Source organism: Plectropomus leopardus, chromosome 19, assembly GCF_008729295.1.
Source record: "Plectropomus leopardus isolate mb chromosome 19, YSFRI_Pleo_2.0, whole genome shotgun sequence".
In the NCBI taxonomy this organism is placed as follows: domain Eukaryota; kingdom Metazoa; phylum Chordata; class Actinopteri; order Perciformes; family Serranidae; genus Plectropomus; species Plectropomus leopardus.
The window spans coordinates 15,989,817-16,010,289 of record NC_056481.1 but is presented as its reverse complement, the minus strand read 5'-3'; the positions used below and the strand labels follow the sequence as shown (position 1 = coordinate 16,010,289).

Here is a 20,473-nt window from a genome sequence, read left to right as displayed (position 1 = left end):
GGTTCTTTAAAATGAGCTAAAATTTTTTAGTTTTCATGCAGCTATGAAGAGCAAACATGAGGCCTTGTGGCTCCCATCAAATTGCTGCACATGCCACCACAGATTCACCACCACATAGAACAGGTCCGAAACAGACATCCATGATTAGAAAACAGATGAGTCATCAGACCACATTACTATTTCTTATTATGTGGTTCTTGCACCAGCGTATGATTCTGTGCTTTCATCACTGATATATATATATATATATATATATATATATATATATATATATATATATGCATTCTCTAAACAGTGGTGCTTTGATTATTTGGTAAACTTGTTCCTCTGTGCAGGTGTTCTATACAGAGCTGGTGGATGTTCACTTTTCTAATACTATGATTCACCCAAATTGTTAGTCTTCCTGTGATTGTGATTGTAAACCCTTTGAAACCTGGATCGACATCAGTTTCCTTGTGCTTCGTTCAGTTGCTTTTCACAAGCAATTTTAACGTTTGAAACATGAACAAATTGGTTTGATTTCTTTCAAAAATGTGTGAAATATTGTAATCAGCAACTTGTCATGAAATGGACTGCGATTTGCAAAAATGCAGTAAAGGTCACAGGAAAATGACCTGAAAACTGTTTATAATAACATTGATATGATATGATTGAGTACACTAACGATCCCTGACATAATGACATATTTTATGGACAGCACAGGACAACTGATAAACTGAAATAATCCCAAATAGTAACCATAATAAAACTATTGTTAAGCATAATTAAGAATATTGCATCAGAGATGAGTTTTCCCAAGTACTTTTTAAAATAATTATCTGTCTGTATTGTGTTATTATTATTATTATTATTATTATTATTATTATTATTATTATTATTATTATTAACAACAATCATACATACTGTTTAGCAGAGAGTTAAGGCCCTTTAAATATAGCGTGTGTTTAGGTCATGACTGTGCCCTTATAGTGACAAGGTAAGGCAGCTTTATTTGTATAGCATATTTCTTTGAGCAGGGAAATACAAAGTGCTTAACAGAACAATAAAAAATAAAGCATATTGAAGGATATAGACTTACAATAAAAATATAAAGAGAATATATAAAAAGTCAAATTAAGTACTAAATGATTTACATTTTTTTTAAATCACTGTTAAAAATAGCAAAAGTGCAGACAAGAGGTGCAAAGATAAAATGATTATTAATAATGATTGAAAATTAAGTTAAAAATGAATATGCAGTCTTTACTGGGAGGAGTAGGCAGTATAAAAAAAGGAATGTTTTTAGCTTTGACTTAAAGTGGTCAGAGTCGGGGCTTTTCTGTCGTCATCTGGGACGTTTGAGGGGCAGGTTGGCAGGGTGGGTGTTTGTGGGTGGTTGTGATGGCAATGCCTGAGACCTGGTCATACTGTGGGTGAGCAGGATCATTTTAATCCCAGATCTTACCAAGTCCTCCATCTGGCTTGTGGACCTGAGAGGTGAGACAGTGAAGGGAATGGACATTAGAGAGAGAGCTTTACTGACAGAAATTAGTTAAATGCTGAGATATAGGCCTAATGTATTATATTATTTTTAATTTACTTTAACCCCTTGAAACCTGAGCAAATTGCAAACATTGAAAACATTGAGGCAATGAGCAATGAAAGAAGCAAGTACCCAAAAATTAGCAAGAAATTAGTAATAATTACATGTAAACGAGCTAAAAATTAGTATTAAAAAAAGAAAGAAAGAAGGAAAGAAAAGGAAAAACTTTAAAAGGAATTTAAAAAAAATAAAGAAATGACTTGCTTAAATTTTTTAAAAGAATTCATTTCAAACATGTCATTAGGATAATTATATAGATACATAGATATATAGATCTAGATTTTCCCTGACTTTTTTGTTTTTCCCAAGACATTTTTCACTAGCTTTTTAAAAATAATTTTCTAAATCTACTTTTTTTCTTGTAATTTGTGAAACACCTATTACCCAGTTGCTTATTGCTTTTTTCCCCATGTTTTTGAAACAAATAGCATCAATTTGCTAAGTATGAAAGGTTTAAATACTTGTGAAAGGCATCTGAAAGCAGCACAAAGAATGGAGTAGCACACCAGGTTTAAAGGATTAAAAACCTTAAAATCAAGAAGGCCTCACAGCCCCCCCGCATGAGGCTTTGGTGACCCCTTACGTTGGTCAGGACCTCCAGATTAGGAACTATTGAGTTAAGACATATTACAGATGCTTATGATTCTTACATGCTGGTGTCCACTTTCATGGATCTTGAAGTTACAGTTATTTGATATCGAGTCAGGAAACCAGCATTATCTTACTTACATTACCTCATCATTCTCAAATATCATGTCACAGTTACAGTTGACCTCAAAATTATAGATTACAGTTATATGACATGTATTTATTTAAGACGCCAAAACTGTCTAAATGCAACAGTCCTGGCTGAAAAGGAAATTTGACAGTTGGACCTTCTTGGAAACGCTGGCGTCAAAATACACCATATCTTTTAACTTCCAGTCACAAATTTAATGTGTCATCCTTCAGTTTCTCGGAAGACTTTGGATTTTCGTTGTGTCCACACTTCAGGCCAGATTATATCAATCACCGTGTTGTGGTATCCTGTTCCTGACAGGCTGATGAACAGCGCTAACTGTGACAGTCAGTACAGACGTCAGTACGCACAGAAGCACACATTTCACCAGTCGGGGATCTTATACAAACTGACACACTGTTGATGTCACTTTTTCATTTATTTTAAGTTCATCTCAATGATTTTTAAGCAATTTTAATGTCTCTGAAAAAGCATCTCATGACTGTTAATCAGTTATTCATTCAAGCTGCTATGGAGATTGGTTCACATTAGATCGCATTGACATTCATACATTTTTAAGTCTCAATAGTAGAAATATGTTCAATTATGACACTTTGATATGTTTCTATTTTTTTTCTCAAAATATAAAAAGATAGATCATGAACATTCCATTGAAATATACTTTATACAGTTCTTGATGAGTTGTTCTTTGTGTCCCAACATTTCAAAAATAAAATCCGGCATAAGTCACAACAAGATACTCCAGTGACCACCTCTTCTCCCCATTCACTCTCCTACTAAGACCGCAGTACAATGGACTAGTACCTAAGTCTGTTTTATACAATGTGATGGCATATGAAATGAACATACATCATTTATCTTTGGAATGCTTATATGAATGCATGATATCAACCTGTAATATTAGATGTATGTGTGTCTTTGTGGTATTTGCAACATTATTTCTAATTAAAATAAGATACATATATTAGAAAAATCTATTCAGAATGATAACAATTCCTCTAAAACAACTCTGGTCTTATCACTTTGTAAAATAAATTTTTTTGTGTGTTTTAAGTTAGTGTGATTGCTAATTCACTTTATGAGAAGCCATAAAGCCACTACACATGTGGTTGCAATCATCTGAACTGATGACAGAACATCTGCGTCTCAGGGAGCATACAGTTAAGTGTCAATCAGCGGCATTCGTGGTGCGGATTGCATACAGTGTCCTCAATTTTAAAAAAACAAAATATATTCAACATAAACAGGCACATAAAGAAAATGAATAGGATATCATAGAGGATGTGTCAACCAAAGACCACATAACACCTTCCAAACACTTGGAGAGGACGTGTCATAATACTATCACAACACATAGTAGCCGTTAGGTCAACAGTGGCACCTACTTACCATATAAAGCATTTTGTTCTTTTGGTTATGTGAGTGATACACAGGAAATCTTTATAACAGATTGCAAACTTTAGAAAATAAAACAGACTTAGCACTCTCAACATTGTAACTCATTCTGTTCAACATGACTAAATCAAATGGCAGTATTATGCAATAGAAAAAGGAAAGACATCTTTTTCAGCCTGGCATTGGCAGAGCAGTCACAATGCAGAGAATGAAGACATGGTTATCGGAACAGTGAAAGACAAAGAAAAAAAGGACGGTACTCAGCCATGAAAACACAAATCGCTGGGGTGAAGCACAAAGTTTTTGCAAGTGTGCACACCGTTGCTCAGAGTTTGCCTCTGAAATATTCATAAACATCTATGTGACCACCAAAAAGCCATAGTTGCTTAATGCCTTCCAAAATGGGAAACAGAAATCTTTAAAAAGGTAAGGGACCAAAATAAAATCCCACGGACCGTTTTTGTTAATAGACAGAAGCTCTATAACCTTGAATAGTCTATGTACTCTACATCACACAATATTCTGGTGAGCCTCCAACTGTAGTGTACTGGGGCGGACGACCATTCAGCTGCCTGAGCTGAGCCCTGAACCAGCAGGGCCTGAAACTCACTTGGAATACCAAACCAAAGATGAGGTGCTTGGAGAGCACTCAACAATAAGATGCTTTTTAAAATCAATCTCCCCTCGGTGGACACTGGTATCTCTCATCCTCTCTTTCTCGCAACACTTAAAAGTACTTCACTGACATCATTTTGGAAGCTCTGGGTCTCTTTGATTGGTGCTCACATGACTGTGTTGTGTGCGTAATGAGCTGCCGACTAGCCAGCTGGATGACGGTAACTCGACGGTAACTGGATGACGAACGCAAAGACCTGGCCATCTAGAAAAAAAAAAAAAGACGAGCTACCTCTACACTCTCATGCTGACACTGCGAGTGTGAGTAGTTTTCAGTTGCCTCTCAAAGGAAGACGTTTCTGCTCTACGACACGGCACAGTGTTCATAGTTATCAGGACTGGATTAATGACAAACGATGACAGGAGGCTAAGGGGGATATGTCAAGACTGTTCCCCCCTCGAGAGATTATCAAGTCATAATGCATGCGTTTTTTTAACACATCACGGTGAGGTGTTCACATTATCGTTATCTATATACTAGAATTTATTATGTTAGAAAGAAAACACCTACATCCACACACACCATCGACACACCTGAGTCCTTTAAACCACACACGAACTTTGGAATGGCAGTTGGTTCCATGCAAACCTGAAATCTCTCTTGATTGTTCGCCAGTATTGTATCTTTCATAATCTGATATTGATCTTTATTGGATAGTTTGCACTTGTACTCCCATTTTTTCTTTACTTAGGACTAGTGGAACAGAACTGTCCATCCCGGCAAAATCCTGCCATGGGATATCCCAGGCTTTTAAGGATCTCTAATACTGAGGCATTGAAGATACTCTTGAGGTTCTCCGTTTGCCCTGCTACAGTCATGGGACAACTCTTGTATTATTGCCAAAGAAAAAAAGCAAACTATGAGTACTAATCAAGCAGTCAAAGTTGTGGTAATGAAGAGCCATTGTTTTAAAACTGCTGCTGCTGTTGCTACGGTAGTTGTGCAAATGATTCAAGGAGGAAAACATGGCCTTTGCGATTAACAACAAACAACCTTTGCGCAAATGCTATAGTACGGCAAAGTCTCGAATGAACGCCATTGATCATATGGTTTGAAAATATACTGCTCAATGCACAACAAAGTAAAACTGTGGCAGCGGTCGAAAACACTGGAATGGGGGATGTATAGGGCAGTAGTAGCAGAGAGATTTCATCAACAAAACAGTTCAGGGTGTACTTTGCAAACATACATGTTTAAGTATTCACATTTTTTTTTACTTTTCAAAACAAAATATAGCTCTTCTCTTTCATTATAATCTTTTTTTTTAAAACATTAATTGCATATAACATTTTTTTTAATTCATTTTATATATACTTTTTTGTATCTCTAGCACCCTTGTCTTCAACTAAGGGCTTGCAGAAAAGACAGTCATGCAAACTAGTCATGCTGGTAAACAAAGTTACAAAAATGCATTATCTTTTTTTTTTCATTTGTTTAACTCAGCGTCCATTCTTTGTCACCCCGTGTCTTTATAGGCAAGAGTCTGTCATTGCTCATTGTCTTTCGGAAAACATTTTCCCAGTGCTTGTGGGGAAAACAACCACTCCTCATAACAAAATATTCACTTCCCATCTTTTTTTTTTTTTTCCAGGACTTTGACTCCATTTCATGATGCCAAATTTTCTATTAACATTTGCATCTGATTTTTTTTTTTCTTTCTTCCATTCTGGACCTTTTTCTGCTCAGAAACTTCCTCCGAAGCCATGGATAGTTGATTTGTTTATCAAAATATAGATTTGTTCTCTTTGTACACTTCCACACTTGCTCTACTCTTGGTCCATTTCTTCTCATTTTCCCCTTTGCCTAAGGGCTCCCCTGATGGGCCATTCTTATCTTGACATCGACTTGCCTGAGAAGCAGTCGTTGGCAGCAAGAGGGACAAGAGAGAGATGGGGCAGTATTCATCTGGAGATTCTTGTGCCTAATTGGCAGTGTCAGCCATTGTGTATAGGAGGAGCATTCGTTGGATTGGTCCCTTTCAGAATGATAACACTGAATTCCCAGCTAATGGACAGTTTTGTGCGACGTAAAAAGCGTCCTCGTGGCAGGGGCGTCCTTTTCGTCGGAATTTAGGCAGGCCAATATCCCTCAATATTGAAGAGAGACTTACAATCGTCTTTTGTGTTTTGTCTTCTTGAGTCAGTCTTTTTGCTCCTCATGACTGAGCACTGTGTCAGTCAAACATGGGAAAACATACTTAAATGTGCATATAGGGATGGAATGCTAGTGGCAGTAAAAGTACTTTTAGAGGCAGGAGTACCAAACATAGGCAATGGGCAGTGTGAGGGTGAGTACTCCTCACCCTAAACGAATATTCCTCTGAATCTACTATACATTACAGAAGGTCATTCAGCAAGTGCTTGCTACAGGACCTTTGGTATCCCATTATCGGGGCGAGCCCATGTCAGTACATGAGAGATAAAGATAAGTCCTTTTCCACCATTTTCATATGGCGAGTGTTTCAGGTGAGTCTAAATGTACAGTAAATGCCATACATGACCTGTTTGAGCTGATGCTACATGTGCTTCGTTTGTTCAACTTCATAGTTTGGCTGTTTTTTTTGATTATCTCAGTACTTGTGAAGAGGGCAGTGTTTCAGTCTGATAGAAGTGAATGGAAGACATAAGTTCAGTGGCAAACATGCTGTACAAGTGCTAAACTTGAATGAGGGAATATAGTGTGGGTATTGGTAAATACTGTGCATTTGTGATTGATTTAATATGCACTGTTTGTATTTAGTGCATCTTTTTCTTTTTTGGAATGTTGTTTGAACGATTAAGACCGATCCTTTGTCTCTCATGTACTCTATATTATTTTTCTTCACTGGAAAGTAACCTAAGAGGAAAATGACATCTAAAAAATCCCTTGAATGCATAAATTTATCTTGCTTCGAACTGTGGATGGACTAAGTCAAGTTATTTCCCAGCCAACAAATGCTACAATATGTTAGCAGAGATGCTACATTGTTCATTCAGTCCTTTGTGAAGACAAGTGTTTTTTTCTTTTTTTTGTTTTCTTTTCGGAAACTTGTGAAATTGCTCAGTTGTTCAGCACTGAAGATGGTACTGAGTTTGGTCATCGTACAAGATGGCGAGTATAATGTTGTCAGAGAGGATGTCATCTGGAATGTGTGATCAGGAGTCCTTCTCTCTCCCAAAAGTGTGTCAGTGCAAGGCTCAGTCAGTTTTGACGAAAAAAGAAAAAGGAAAGCAAAAAGGTCAGTAAGACAGTTGTCAAAAATGTGGTCGGAGTTCCAAGAGGCTGCTTTGGTAACAACGTGAGGAGCAGACCATATGATTTTTTTAAAATTCATGATTAACCTCTGGTCCCTCTCTTGTCACCCCAAAAGATCTCCTTTAAACTGTCCATCCGCGTCACACCTCTCGCTTACGTGGCTCCCGCCTCAAATTTGTGTTTACCGGTTACTGACTCCTCATTAGAGAGAAGGCGAATGCTAGAAACTTAACACTGTGAAGACAAGAACAGAAAGCCATTAATATTAAGATAACAGAGTATAAACAGAATTTGAAATGAAATTTATTCAATCAACCCAGTCTCACTCACAACTCATCAAACGTGGTCAGTGTCCCTGAGCAGCAGATACCAACGCACAGATGCACCCTTTAGTGGTGGCATGAGACATGTCAGACAGTGGCATTTTTAGATATTCTGAGCCACTGCCATAGTATAAAGAGCGAGAAAGTCCACATAGGGTGGGTGAGAGTGGAGCTGAACGGGTTAAAAAAAACTTGAGATATTTAGATAACAAAGTACCGACGAAAATAGAAGTGAAGGGGTCAAACAAACTCAGGACTTTAACCTGGGAGACCACTATTCATTTCCCGTCTTAAACCAAAAGTAAATCGAGTTATTAAATAGAGACATAGCATGCTGGTTTGTATTTATTTTAATGATGTAATTTAAAATTTATTTTAAAATGATAATTTTGATGTCTTTTTCTAAAGCCAACAACCTGCTTTTGTTGCCTTAATTTGATGAAGTCAACCTAAAAACAAAGTTTTTTTTTTAACCAATGTTCAAAGTTTAATTTGAAATGCATTATGCATTTAATAAGCAGAAACTAAAAAAATAAAATGAACTGACACATCATCCCCAAACATCAAAAACCAATATCAGACCCATAGTGTCATAATTTGATGTTTAGCTCTGCCCACTTTAATACCGTATTAGACGAGTTGTTAGTGAGAGTGTGTTGATTCAGTGAAATACAAACTAAAACTTTACAAGTAAGCACTTTCTCAATTAGTTTATAAAAGTGCTCCACTAATATAAACCAATCTCATATTAGGAATTTGCCAATTTCATTGTTTTCCATAACACAGTTTCATAGTGTCACTAACATTAAGTACAATATGGAAGTAATCAGGGATTACCTGTAAACTGCTGGTTAACTGTGCATGTCAGAATGAGGTGCACACATTTAAACTGCAATGACAACTCTAATACAGCTACAAACACAGTCCATCTCCAACACACAGACAGGAAGTTGGAACATAAATTGAACAATACAGTCAAGAAATGGTGACAATAAAACTGGTGGCTGACAATATTAGAAAAACAAACAGTAGCTGCCAGCCAACTGACCAGCACCATGCTCCCCACTCTGACAAATCTCAACAAGTATCTTTACTGGAGTGAATAATGTACAGAGCATTTGGAACAAGATTAGGTGATGACGACCACTTATTCACTAATGTGTGTGTATGTGCATATGTACGCATGTGCAAACATTTCACTTGAATGACATGTACACCTTATGGATAAACGCATCTTTGACAGATGGACACAAACAAACTTACTTAATGCTATTCATGGAAATTTCACAGTTAAAGGACACAGTGGGTTCACATATCAGGGCTGACACCATTTCAGGAGGCTTATCCCCCAATTTTAAGCTATGCATCATGCAAACACAGGTGCAACTTCAAGAAAATGTTTGCAAACAACAGTAGGTTGAGCATTGTTAATTCTTCACTTACAGTTATGGCAAACAATGCTTGTATCACATGTGCTGGCATCATGCATTATTTACTTGGAGATTAAACACTTCTGTCATGGTCTCACCAGCAAACATGAACTCAAAACAAACATCTTTTATTGCAGTCGCATTAGCTCTTCCAGTCTGCTCTTCATTTCACCCTCTTCCTCGGTTATTTTCCACTGTATAGCTGCACTTTTCTTCAGAGGAAAGCCGTTAGCCAGACAGTTCATATTTCTAAAGACCAGCTGTGTGGTAAATATTAGGGATTTAGTCAACTTAAAGTAAATACAAGTAGCAACCGGTTTACATTTTGAGGAAGAGCACAGACTTTGTAATTGTATTACAATAGTATTTCGTCATGCAGATCTTATTAAGAGTAACAGGACCTTCTCCTGGTATCAGATGCATAAATCTATGTAATTTCCCAAATATGTCTGCATAAAATAAATTAACAGAATCTTAGTGTCAGAATTATAAATTCCTGTGTATGCCTTTCTCTGTGCTACACAAAATTGTGTGCATGTACACAAGTCTAAAGATACACCACTGTTTGGACACAACACAGACTTTTCTGTGTTTTTTTTCTAGCACCATCATCCTGAAACAGTGCCAAAGCAGCCTTTGTCTTGATATGCACAGCATATTTTGCAATGATATTGTAAATCATAACAGCTTATTGATTGATGATTCTAGTAGGTCAAAGTCAAACGAATAGTCCTGCTTCTTGATGAATTTCTTTGATCAATGCATGTTGCTACAAGAGGATTGATAGCTTTTTTTTCACAACTATGTGCCGTGCTTCACAATAGCTTGCTACAATCTTAATTTAATTTAATCCAATCACCAGATGAAATGTTGGCTATGTTGTTTCCCCAAACCACGGACATGTTACATCTGCACCTTATGATGTAGTGGATAAATTGAAACCTTTCAACAACACTGTGCTTAATCTGTGGTTAAGTTTAGACTCAAAAACGCGGAAAGATCATGTTTTAGCTGAAATACCTAGTTTTAGGGGCACGATTCCCACAGGAAAAACAGCAACATTTGGTGCCTAAACAGCTACTGGAAGCAATGCAATGAGTCGCTAAATCATAAATAGCCAGCTACCAGTCCCCCTTCACCTACAGATGACAGAGCCAACTTACTCTATTCTAAATCATTTTAGAAATGTATGATACATATGAAACATACAAAACATACAGAAGTTAGGTTTTCATGGTTTGCAGAAACGTACAATGTCAACATTTTCTTTTGGTGACTGAGCTGCACTGATTTAGTGCACATTACAGCTGATGTCAATCTTCTGTTGCACAATTCAAAGTTGACTTAACATAAGCTCTTATTCCTACTAAATCTATATATAATAGCAAAATAGTCTCTGCAAGTCTCTGTTTTTTTTTCTCATAGCTTTTTTTTCTCAAAGGTGCCCTTGTAGGCACCCAACATGCTTTTTAGGATGAATTAGCAATGACTGAAATGTTAACATGTACTGTACAATCAGATTCAATAGAAAACCGTGCATTTACCCCATAGGATCAGCTCTTAAACAGCCTAAACAAACAACACAGAATTAACTAATAATTGTACTTTCTCATCAATGTTTTTGAAATACCACATGGAAAAAGTACAGTAAAATAATGAACAAACGTACTTTCCTTTTTATAACACTTCAGTGAGTGCTTTGCAGGATAAAATCTTGCTGATAACTCCCCTAGAATCAGTTGTTGTTAAATTTCCTCCACACACATACAAGTATACATAGATGTATTAATTTTATATGACTTTAATGTATTCACATGTGTAGATACAGATATGTACATATTCAATTATAACCACTGATCTATTAAGCATTGCTTCGAAGGTTTAGCTAGTTAAATCTAGCTAGTTTGCATGAACTCCTAAATTGACATCAGAGCCTACAGGGGCCTCATAGAGGCACTTACAACATCTGCCTGTTTTGTTTACTGAAACAATGTGTACGTCAGAGTGTCCTAGGTGATTTGCATTGGCCACGACTATATGAAATGACTCTACAAGCTCAAAAGAACAACACTAATGACATTCTTCAGATTAATTTTGATACAATACAAAGCAAATATGAACAAATACAGTACTCTGAAATGTTACACTTAGTGTGGCATGTAAGATGTTATTAATCTCACCCATATTCAGTTAATGGTCGCATTAAATAAAAACAACATTCTTCTGCAGATATATAAGAAGGATGGACATTTTCCTTGACTGTAACAGAAAATGCACATTCCAATTAGTGGCATACCAGTATAATTCAACGCATCTGCAAATTGTAACATCCACACTGTGGAGTAATTTTCAGATTGTACGGTATGCATGTGCGCTTAAAAGATTAACTGAGGTTTTGTACACTGAGAGAAGTGATACCAGCAAAAATTACAGACCAATAATCAGGTTTGCTGATGTGGACTAAGGTTACCATTGATAACTGAACCCAGGCCATTCAACATATATTCGTATACTCATTACATGCTCACAAAACAACTTCCTGCAAGTTAAATCTGTTTAAAAATTTACTATACCAGAGTTTCCATACCATCAGGTTGACATTATAGCTACATTAAGGAGTTGATGTCAAGAAATTCTGGAAGAAGCAAAGCTCAGCATGCTGTTTCAGATATTTCACTCTAAATTATTGTAATTTCTTTTGACATCATAATGGTGATCTGTTACAATATCTAGTTTAAGCATTACTAGTAGCAACTTCACTCTGAGTGTACGTGGGATGGCCTTCAAAAACCCGTATCAGATGAAGCCAAGCAAGCATTACTTCTTGCAGTGACTCTATGTTAGAATCTATTTTAAATGAGACCCTTCAAATTTTACAAATCTCCAGTCGACAACAGATTCAAGCAAACATTCAAATGATGCCATAGCTTTCATCCTGAAACACAATACTGCATATCTAAGTTCTCAAAGTTGAAGGGTCTGGAAGCACATCGATTTTTAGACAAAATGGCATCAGGACCATGGGTTATGACATAAGAATGTCAGGATCTGACTCTCTAAACAAGTAAATACTAAATATTGTCCATTTACACCTGGAAAAATTGTTGGTTCTGAAAGCACTTACAGTTTTTCCTTGTGATTTCAGTCCTAATACATTTCTGTTTGTAAAAGAACTTAAAAACAGTTAAATTCAACATTGTATCTCTTTTAACAAATGTTATTTTAACAATCAGTGTTACAGAAAAGTCATTCCTAACAATGAAATACACATTACTAGTAGAAGTGAAAAAAAATTAAAAAATAAAACTGAAACAATTATAAAATGGCAGCCACAACATCAAAAGTTTAAAGGACCAGTAAAACCACACTGACTTGAAATAAATCAAGACAAATGGCTCATGATGTCATGGTAATACTTCTTGGAACAGCTAAATTAAAAATAATGAGTAGACTGCCTACAAACTCTGTGCATTTTAAAGATTAAAAATAGATCTGCATATTTACATATGTATGTGCACATTATGTTTTCCAGCATTAAAATAATATTGCATGTTTATTGCATATGTGTATGTTTAATTATTACTTCTTTTTTTTAATTATTTTTTTGCTATATGTTTCAGATACGATCTATTTTCATGTGACGATGATAGTCTAAGGGGAAAAAAGCTGTAAGTTTCCTGAAAGAGGTTGTTTTTTGTTGTTTTTTTATATATGAGGGGAATGATATATTATAACCACAGCCACATTTTTCAAAAGATAACCTACAGATTGCATTTGTTGTTTAAATTTGTTTTTGGTTTTTTTTTAAAAAAAAACTGTTTTAGACAAACATTTAAAGCAAAACTATATATATATATGTTTGAAATAAAGATGATGAAGAAGCCAAACAGATATTTGGAAAATGAACATCCTTAGTTAGAGATGTCTGATGGGACAGACTGGGGTGTTTAATCTATTTATTTGTAATAATATGGTCTGTATCCCAACATGCACTCTTTAAATGGACTGTACTTGTATAACTCTTTAAAAGTTAGTAAACTAACAGTGAGTTAGTAAAGTGCTTGCATTTGTTTTAACTATATAATTAATAAAGTAGTCATTCATATCTGATTCTTATTTCAAGTATATCTGTTGTACTTAGTTTATAATAATTTGTTTTCTAAATATATTGCATTTAGATTTCTTTGAAAAATTGTGTATCAACATTTAACATTATTCATTTACATGACTGTCCTAATTAGCATTTCTTCAAAGGTCCACTCAGTAGTCAAATAGAAATTATTAACTGAGGATGTGATAGCTTAATTGTGCCAAAGTGCCTGTGAGACAAAACACAGTTAGCATGTAGCTAGTCAGGCAGCTCAACTTGTGAGGTCCTCAGCTGTTCTAACAATGTTAACAGCCAAAGATATAATGTCCCCCAATTCCAAATGCTGAAAATGTGCTAAACCTGCTTTATAACTCTCCATCTACCCTAATGAGTAGAGAATCAACTGGTCTGATAATGTCGATTTGCTAATGTAAAGCAGGTACATTATATGACATTAGGTCATTTGGTTTAGCAAACAACCAAGCTCACATACATTTATCCAATGATTTACAGACTCTCTTTTCCAATGCAAATCAATGGGCAAAAGTATTTCTGAGTCCCATAGCATCATATGATGGTGTAACATGTAGTAGGCTAACACTAGATTGGCTACCTCACACTTTGCAAACATCCCTCCACAACTTGGGTGTCCCAACTTCAACTGACCTCATTCTGGTCCCCACTTGGTAAGTTAAACCTGCCTTGTTGTTAACTTGTGGTACATTACTTGCAAATCTACAGCTTACATTGCATTGAAACAAATAAATGTTATACTTAAGTAAATTATTTTTTCCATATTGGGAGGGGGTACAAATTAAATGAATATTTTTTTGTTTTGGAATATGATTGTTATAATTGCGTATGATGCATAAGATGATGAGAAATATAAAGAAATGTATCGGACAACATGCACGCAACTGCCAAAGAAAGTGACTGAATAGACCTTTAACTGTACACTGGAACGTAGCAATTGCATACATGGGATCCTAACAGCAATGTAATAAAATAAACTACAATTTTTAAAAGTTATGTTAGGCTTCGCAGTTGAGATAGTTCTTATGGTACAATACATGTATTTTTTAATTTAAGCTTTAAGGGTTTTTTTTCTCAACTTTTGACATTGCTTAGCTTTGCTGTGTAAACTAAAGTGTTCAATGATGTCACATTGATGAGATAGAAAATTAATACTGAGACTTTTAGAAGCCGAGTCTGTCTTTTAGAGAGATTTACCAAAATGATGTCTACACTGTACATACATCAATATTCACAAAAGACAGAAAGTAGAAACATCAATCTAATCTATAAATGTTTTTTTTTGTCTTTGGCTAAATGAATTGTAGTAATTCTCTGGACAGTGTTGTGAGCTTTTTTGTTTGGTCCAGAACATTAAAAAAATGGATGCCCATCTACACACTTAATTCTACATTTCAAAATGTTTACTGTGCACGTGTTTTGATCATTCTTTTAAATCTCGGATACTATTTTTATTTTACTAACCAATCCAAATATTTTTTTTAACATTTCTTTTAATAATTTAAAATAACAGTGTAAAGCTAGAATTTGTATTTGACCCCATCAGCTAACCTGACGCATGCATCATAAACCATTAGATTCACAAGACAAGGGGTCATTCTTTCTACATTCAAGTTCATTTTATGTTATTGCTATTGTTTTTGCACGGTGTACAACCCAAATGGAGACTTCAATGCGATCAGTCCACAGCTAATCCACTGCATCTTTTATCATCCAATCATAAACATCCTTTTTTTTTTTCTTTTTTTTGCTACAAAATGGAGGGGATAGGTGAGCGACAGCGGCGCAGTGGTCCTGGAGCCTCATAGGTTTCAAAGGGTGGGCTAGTGATAGGAGCAAGCCGCAGTGAAGACCCAGCCATTCCCGATATGTTATTGAGACTGCGAGATTTCTCGTAGCCCGTTGCTTTAAGAAAATAATTTTATTTTCATTAGATTGGATTATGTAATATTGTTTGATATCATATGCAAATAAAATAAAATGAAATCATAGTTGAAATGTTTGGGCATGTTATGACAAATTTTCCATAGTCAGGTGGTTTGTTATGAAGGTTGCATAGTATTGAAACATGAACATGAGGTTTAAGATGTTATAAGAGGAAATTAAAATTGAGAAGAAGCACATAAGTGGAGAGAATAAATTAAGCATAAGAGCATGTTATTAAATCATAAACACATATAAAGGACAGACGGGGACAGACACAGACAAGACAGACAAGACAAGACAAAACAAGAAAATGCGAGTTATGATATGTCTTTTTTTTTTTTCAAAACAGAAAAGCAAAAGATTTTTTTGATAAAAAGAGATTTTCCACCTACAATAGGCCCATTGGATAAAACACCCAACATTTTATCATGTGAAGCATAATGTTCAATGTTTAGGTGTTTTAGACAATATTTGGCCACAACTGTACAGTTTGATACAAACACAAGAAGTAAATACTCAGATATCACTGATACAATGTAGGAGTTGACCACATTAAGTTTGAGGTGAAAAAGCTTAGCGATACAGCATGAAGCAGGCTGTTCTTGTGCACTGTTCGTATGCATACCTATGAAAAGGAATGCACCAGAATTTGTTGATAAGCCATGTAATTATGAGCCAGTAATTTTGTGTGTAAGCATCATTATAGTGGAGGCTGCAATCATGTGAACAAAGTGTTGCCGGGATTAAGAAAGCAAGGAGTATAGTAAAAGTCCATGTGGCAGGTTGGTTTGGTGGATGGGTCAAACAAACACAGGACTTTCCCCCAGGAGACCTAACCTACTTAACTTTACTTTCCTAAATCTAACCTACTTAACTTAACGTTAAATATAGTTCATTAACCCTTTGAAACCTGGAGCGACATCGCTTTTACTGTCCTGGCTTCAGACGCCTGTCACAAGTATTTAAACTTGAGGCATAAACTTGGTGTAATGTCTTTCAAAAAACATGGGAAAAATTGGCAATGAGCAACTTGGTGAGAAATGTTACACATATTGCAACAAATTAGAGGAATTGGTTAACTATTTTTTAAAAATCTATGGAAAATGTCCAAGAATAAAAGCTAGAGAAAAACCTTATTTCTAATTATCAGTTACATACTTAAAATTATGTTACATCCTTTTTTTTTTAAAAAAAAAAAAAAATCATTTTCAGGTAACTTTTTTGTACTTTTCACTAAATCCTCGCTATTTTTTCTGTCATTTCTTCTTTCATTGCTCATTGCATTTCTTCCATGTTTTTTAAAGAAATCAAGCCAATTTGCTAAGGTTTCAAAGGGTTAAGTACATAACTTTATGATAATGGCATAACATGGCAACACCTTACCACATTTATTATCCTAAACCTAACCTATGTAACTTTACCTTTCTAAACCTAACATACAAAACTTCATGTGAAACATGTATCTTTATGTCAAGTTTGTAACATGACAATGCCATCCAGTGCTAGTGAGTGCTAATTAATTAGATATTAAACCAACCACTGTATGTGCATTTTCGTAAGATATCATACGAACTGTTGTATGAGAGTATTTGTTGAATTATGTCATGTTGAATTGAATTGCCTTGGAATCCCCCTAATAAAAAGCCTACTTAATATTTGCTTTTGTTCCCTGTAAACTTCAAATGGTCAACACAAAAAATGTCCTCCCAGAACATTGAAAAATACTTCCTATCCTCTGGTAAAAGTATAATGAAGATCAGTTCACATTTTGTTTACAGTGGGAAATGACACGGTCCACTTGGCCACTTGTGCAAGTGACTTTGAAGTGTAAAACACTGTGCTTGCATGGCTTATCGTATATTTTCCAAAACCTATTTATCTAAGAAGTAACTCATTGGCTTTTGTGTCATTTCCCACTGTAATTCTGGTGTGTAACACAACATGCAGACGTTGATTTCGCCCTGTAGGAAGCCACAGAGAAGGTAGTGCTGTGCTGACGGTGTGTTGTTGCATCACGTGATGTGAAAAACACCATTGGTAGGTAGCAGTTAGTCTTCCCTAACAATGGCTAGCTGACCCATAATGGGTGGAGTTTTACAGTTTATTAGAAATGTGTTTCATTGGCTGAATTTAACTTAAACCCTTTGCAATCAAACTGAAATGTTAAGAGAGTTTGCAGCAAATGACCAAGTTAAAGTGTATATTTTTGTCAAACTCCAACCATCACAAGGCCACAGTCAGACAACAAAGAACACCCATTGGTACACCATGACGCCCTTTGTGCCTTCCTGCTAAAATAGAAAAACATATCGTGGTGCAAAGTAGCCACCACTCCACCACTCTATGTTACGCATCATTTGAGCCAACCATAAATAATAGTACGTTTTTTATTCTGACTAGCTCAGGCACATTAGTCGGATGGCAACTCGGTAAAATATTGATGATGCATTTTCACTGGGTTTGTTAGGCCTGCAAGTCCCATAAAGATGTCTGAGAATCTGTCTGGACAATCTGTGGTGCTGCTTCAGTCTCAAATTTAGTTCCAAAAATATTTCATTCATACCACTTTAATGTATTGAGACAAATTGTCAGCTTGCATCAAATGGTAGCCATTTTTAGGATGCTGAATTGGAGTTTAGAGGCAACAACAGGAGAGGGCAGAAAAAAACCTTTTGTTTATATAGCAATACTACAACAATGCTTACTAGTGAATACAGACAAAACAAGCTATTGTTAATCTAAAACTAACATTATATGATAAACTCTTCACCTAACCTAACTGAATAGTAAAGTGATAATCGTATTTCGTATTTGTAAAATTAAACCCTGATTTTGATTCTTTTTATAGTCGGCATTTTTTTCTATAGCGATTGAATGTATTGTATACATTCAGTGATTACCTCTTTGTATGGCTACAGTACATGTAATAATTTTCATTGTAAATTGCATACTCCACCATTCCTGTGCTGTAATCACAATGGATTCACAGAATACAATGTATGCAAGTAATCTAATCTGTCTAAATTTTATCTCATTTATAGCAACCTTGCAATTTGACAGTGTCAGAGCTACATTAAAGGTATACTGTGCAGGATTTTCCTACCAAAAAAACCAAAAACACAATGTATACACTCATACAAAAGCAATTCATCTCAATTATCACTCTTGACCCCACTAGAGGTGTGAAGCAGCATATTTATTTGTAGCCTACCATTTATAAAAAGTAGTGACCAGGCGACCGGATCATGACAAAGTTATAGTTATAGTTATGTCTAAGTTGTAAAGTTACACATATTTTAAGGCGGGGCCACTAGAGTGACAGGCTGTCTGCAGATAGTGTCCCCTGCTTCCAGTCAAATCCCCCCCTCAATCCTATACAACTCCAGCCTCTTATTAGAATACGGTCACTTCTGGCTCCAAAAAACTAAGATGGCATCTGCAAAAATGCCAAAATGCCAAAATTGAGGTTTGTGGACTGTTTTGTGGCAGTCCACCAGCCCATGGGTGACGTCATGGTAGGTACATACATTATTTATGCAGCCTATGGTGAGCACTGAAGGAGAGGATGGGGATGAAGAGCAATGCGGAGATGGCCTGTTTTCTGTCTGGTCGGTGCCTGTGGTTAGTTTAGGTAGCTTGCTAAAATATCAGCTTTTCCATCATAACAAATGTAATGTTCTTACAACAGTATCTTACAGTGTACCTACAAGTAGTGTAGGGAGAGTTTGAATGTAGTGTTTACAAACGGTAAATGACAGTTCCTGCATAGTATACCTTTAAGTTTCTGCTAATAATAATATCCCTAAGGCATATTTAAGAGTAGTTTAATTAGCTGATATTAGGCTATGCTACAAGTTGTGTTAGCATAAATGTTATGCAAATGGTATGCTTTACATGAGTGTTTTCTTTGATTAACGATGACAAGTGGTCAACAGTTTTGAAGTACATATTATAGGAGTTCACAAAAAATTAAGTTGGGAGGCCTGATATGAAGTTAATACAAAAGGTTTAAATTCTACTGAGAAATGCCTTTGGTTCTATTTTTTTGTCCTAAAATCAGCAAGCAGAGTTTAGAGAGGGAAAAGAATGAAGGGAGGAACACACACTGCTCACGTGATAAAAAGAACAAGAATAATGTTTCATATACATTATGATAAACAACTAAGCTATAGGTGGTCATGTTTGTTGAATTCAATTTTATCTTTAGAATCCGTTCGCCCTTTCTTTTTAACAAATGGCCTTTTTTTTCGCTACTTTAATTCTGAAATCAGAGAATTTAAAACACTTCTTAACTGTGATGAGTCGAATATGAATAACAGGGAAAAAAAGAGTTGTATTGTTGTATCTGTTGATCAGATGAAGTTGAAACTGATGAAGAATAATGAAGACGGGGCAGCCAAAGTATTGCTTGGTAATATTCAAGACAAGGATTGTTTTCAGAAATGCTGATAAAGTTAATCACGTCTCAGCCACTGCAGTCTGTCACGCTCTGCTAGCCTCCTCCTCACTGTGCTAAGTACTGTATTTACAACATCAACAGGGGTTTGGTGCTCTGGGATTGTCCATCAGGGGAAATAGTGAGTTTGGCTGTCACTGCACTCAGTGATGACATAATTTTCTGCCAAAAGCCACACTTAATTTACACTATGGAGGGAGTAAGTACCTACCTACAGTCAGACTTTAGTTACACTTGCACTGCAGTGGCGGCCTGGGGATGGGATGGAGAATGAGTGTTAATCACAGAAGGAGAAAGTAATGGACAGGGAAGACACAGAGGAACTGAGAAAAGAAAAAACTGCAAATATTCTGACCAGACTGTTTACCAAAGGAACTAATCATGTAGCATGAAAAAGACTGAAATAATAGACTTCTTATGTATAGAAGGCAGCAAGCTACTTGACCACCTCTGTTACATAATTTGCATATGTCCTATAGTTTTATGAGTGTGTGTGCTTGCTGTGGAGGACACAGGATTTGCTGACTCTTCAGAAGCTATTCTTGGCATGGTATACTGTAACTGTAACTGTATCATTCTTACATGGGAT

The 20,473-nt window shown here is 35.8% G+C and overlaps 1 protein-coding gene across 4 annotated transcripts in view; it reads right to left on the bottom strand.

Moving 5' to 3' along the window:
• Positions 1–1,185: 1,185 nt before the first annotated feature.
• LOC121959262 (potassium voltage-gated channel subfamily C member 1-like) overlaps positions 1,186–20,473 on the bottom strand; it is a 60,025-nt gene continuing 40,737 nt past the window's right edge. For 2 of the 4 annotated variants that reach the window (XM_042508495.1, XM_042508497.1), the window contains one exon: positions 1,186–1,469. Coding sequence is in view for 2 of the 4 variants with exons in the window: in XM_042508497.1 (XP_042364431.1) it covers positions 1,441–1,469 (29 nt within the window). In the remaining 2 variants the exon portion in view is untranslated. Of the gene's footprint in view, positions 1,470–2,444; positions 7,861–20,473 lie in introns of those variants that run through there. The other 2 variants (XM_042508496.1, XM_042508498.1) reach the window with 1 other exon arrangement.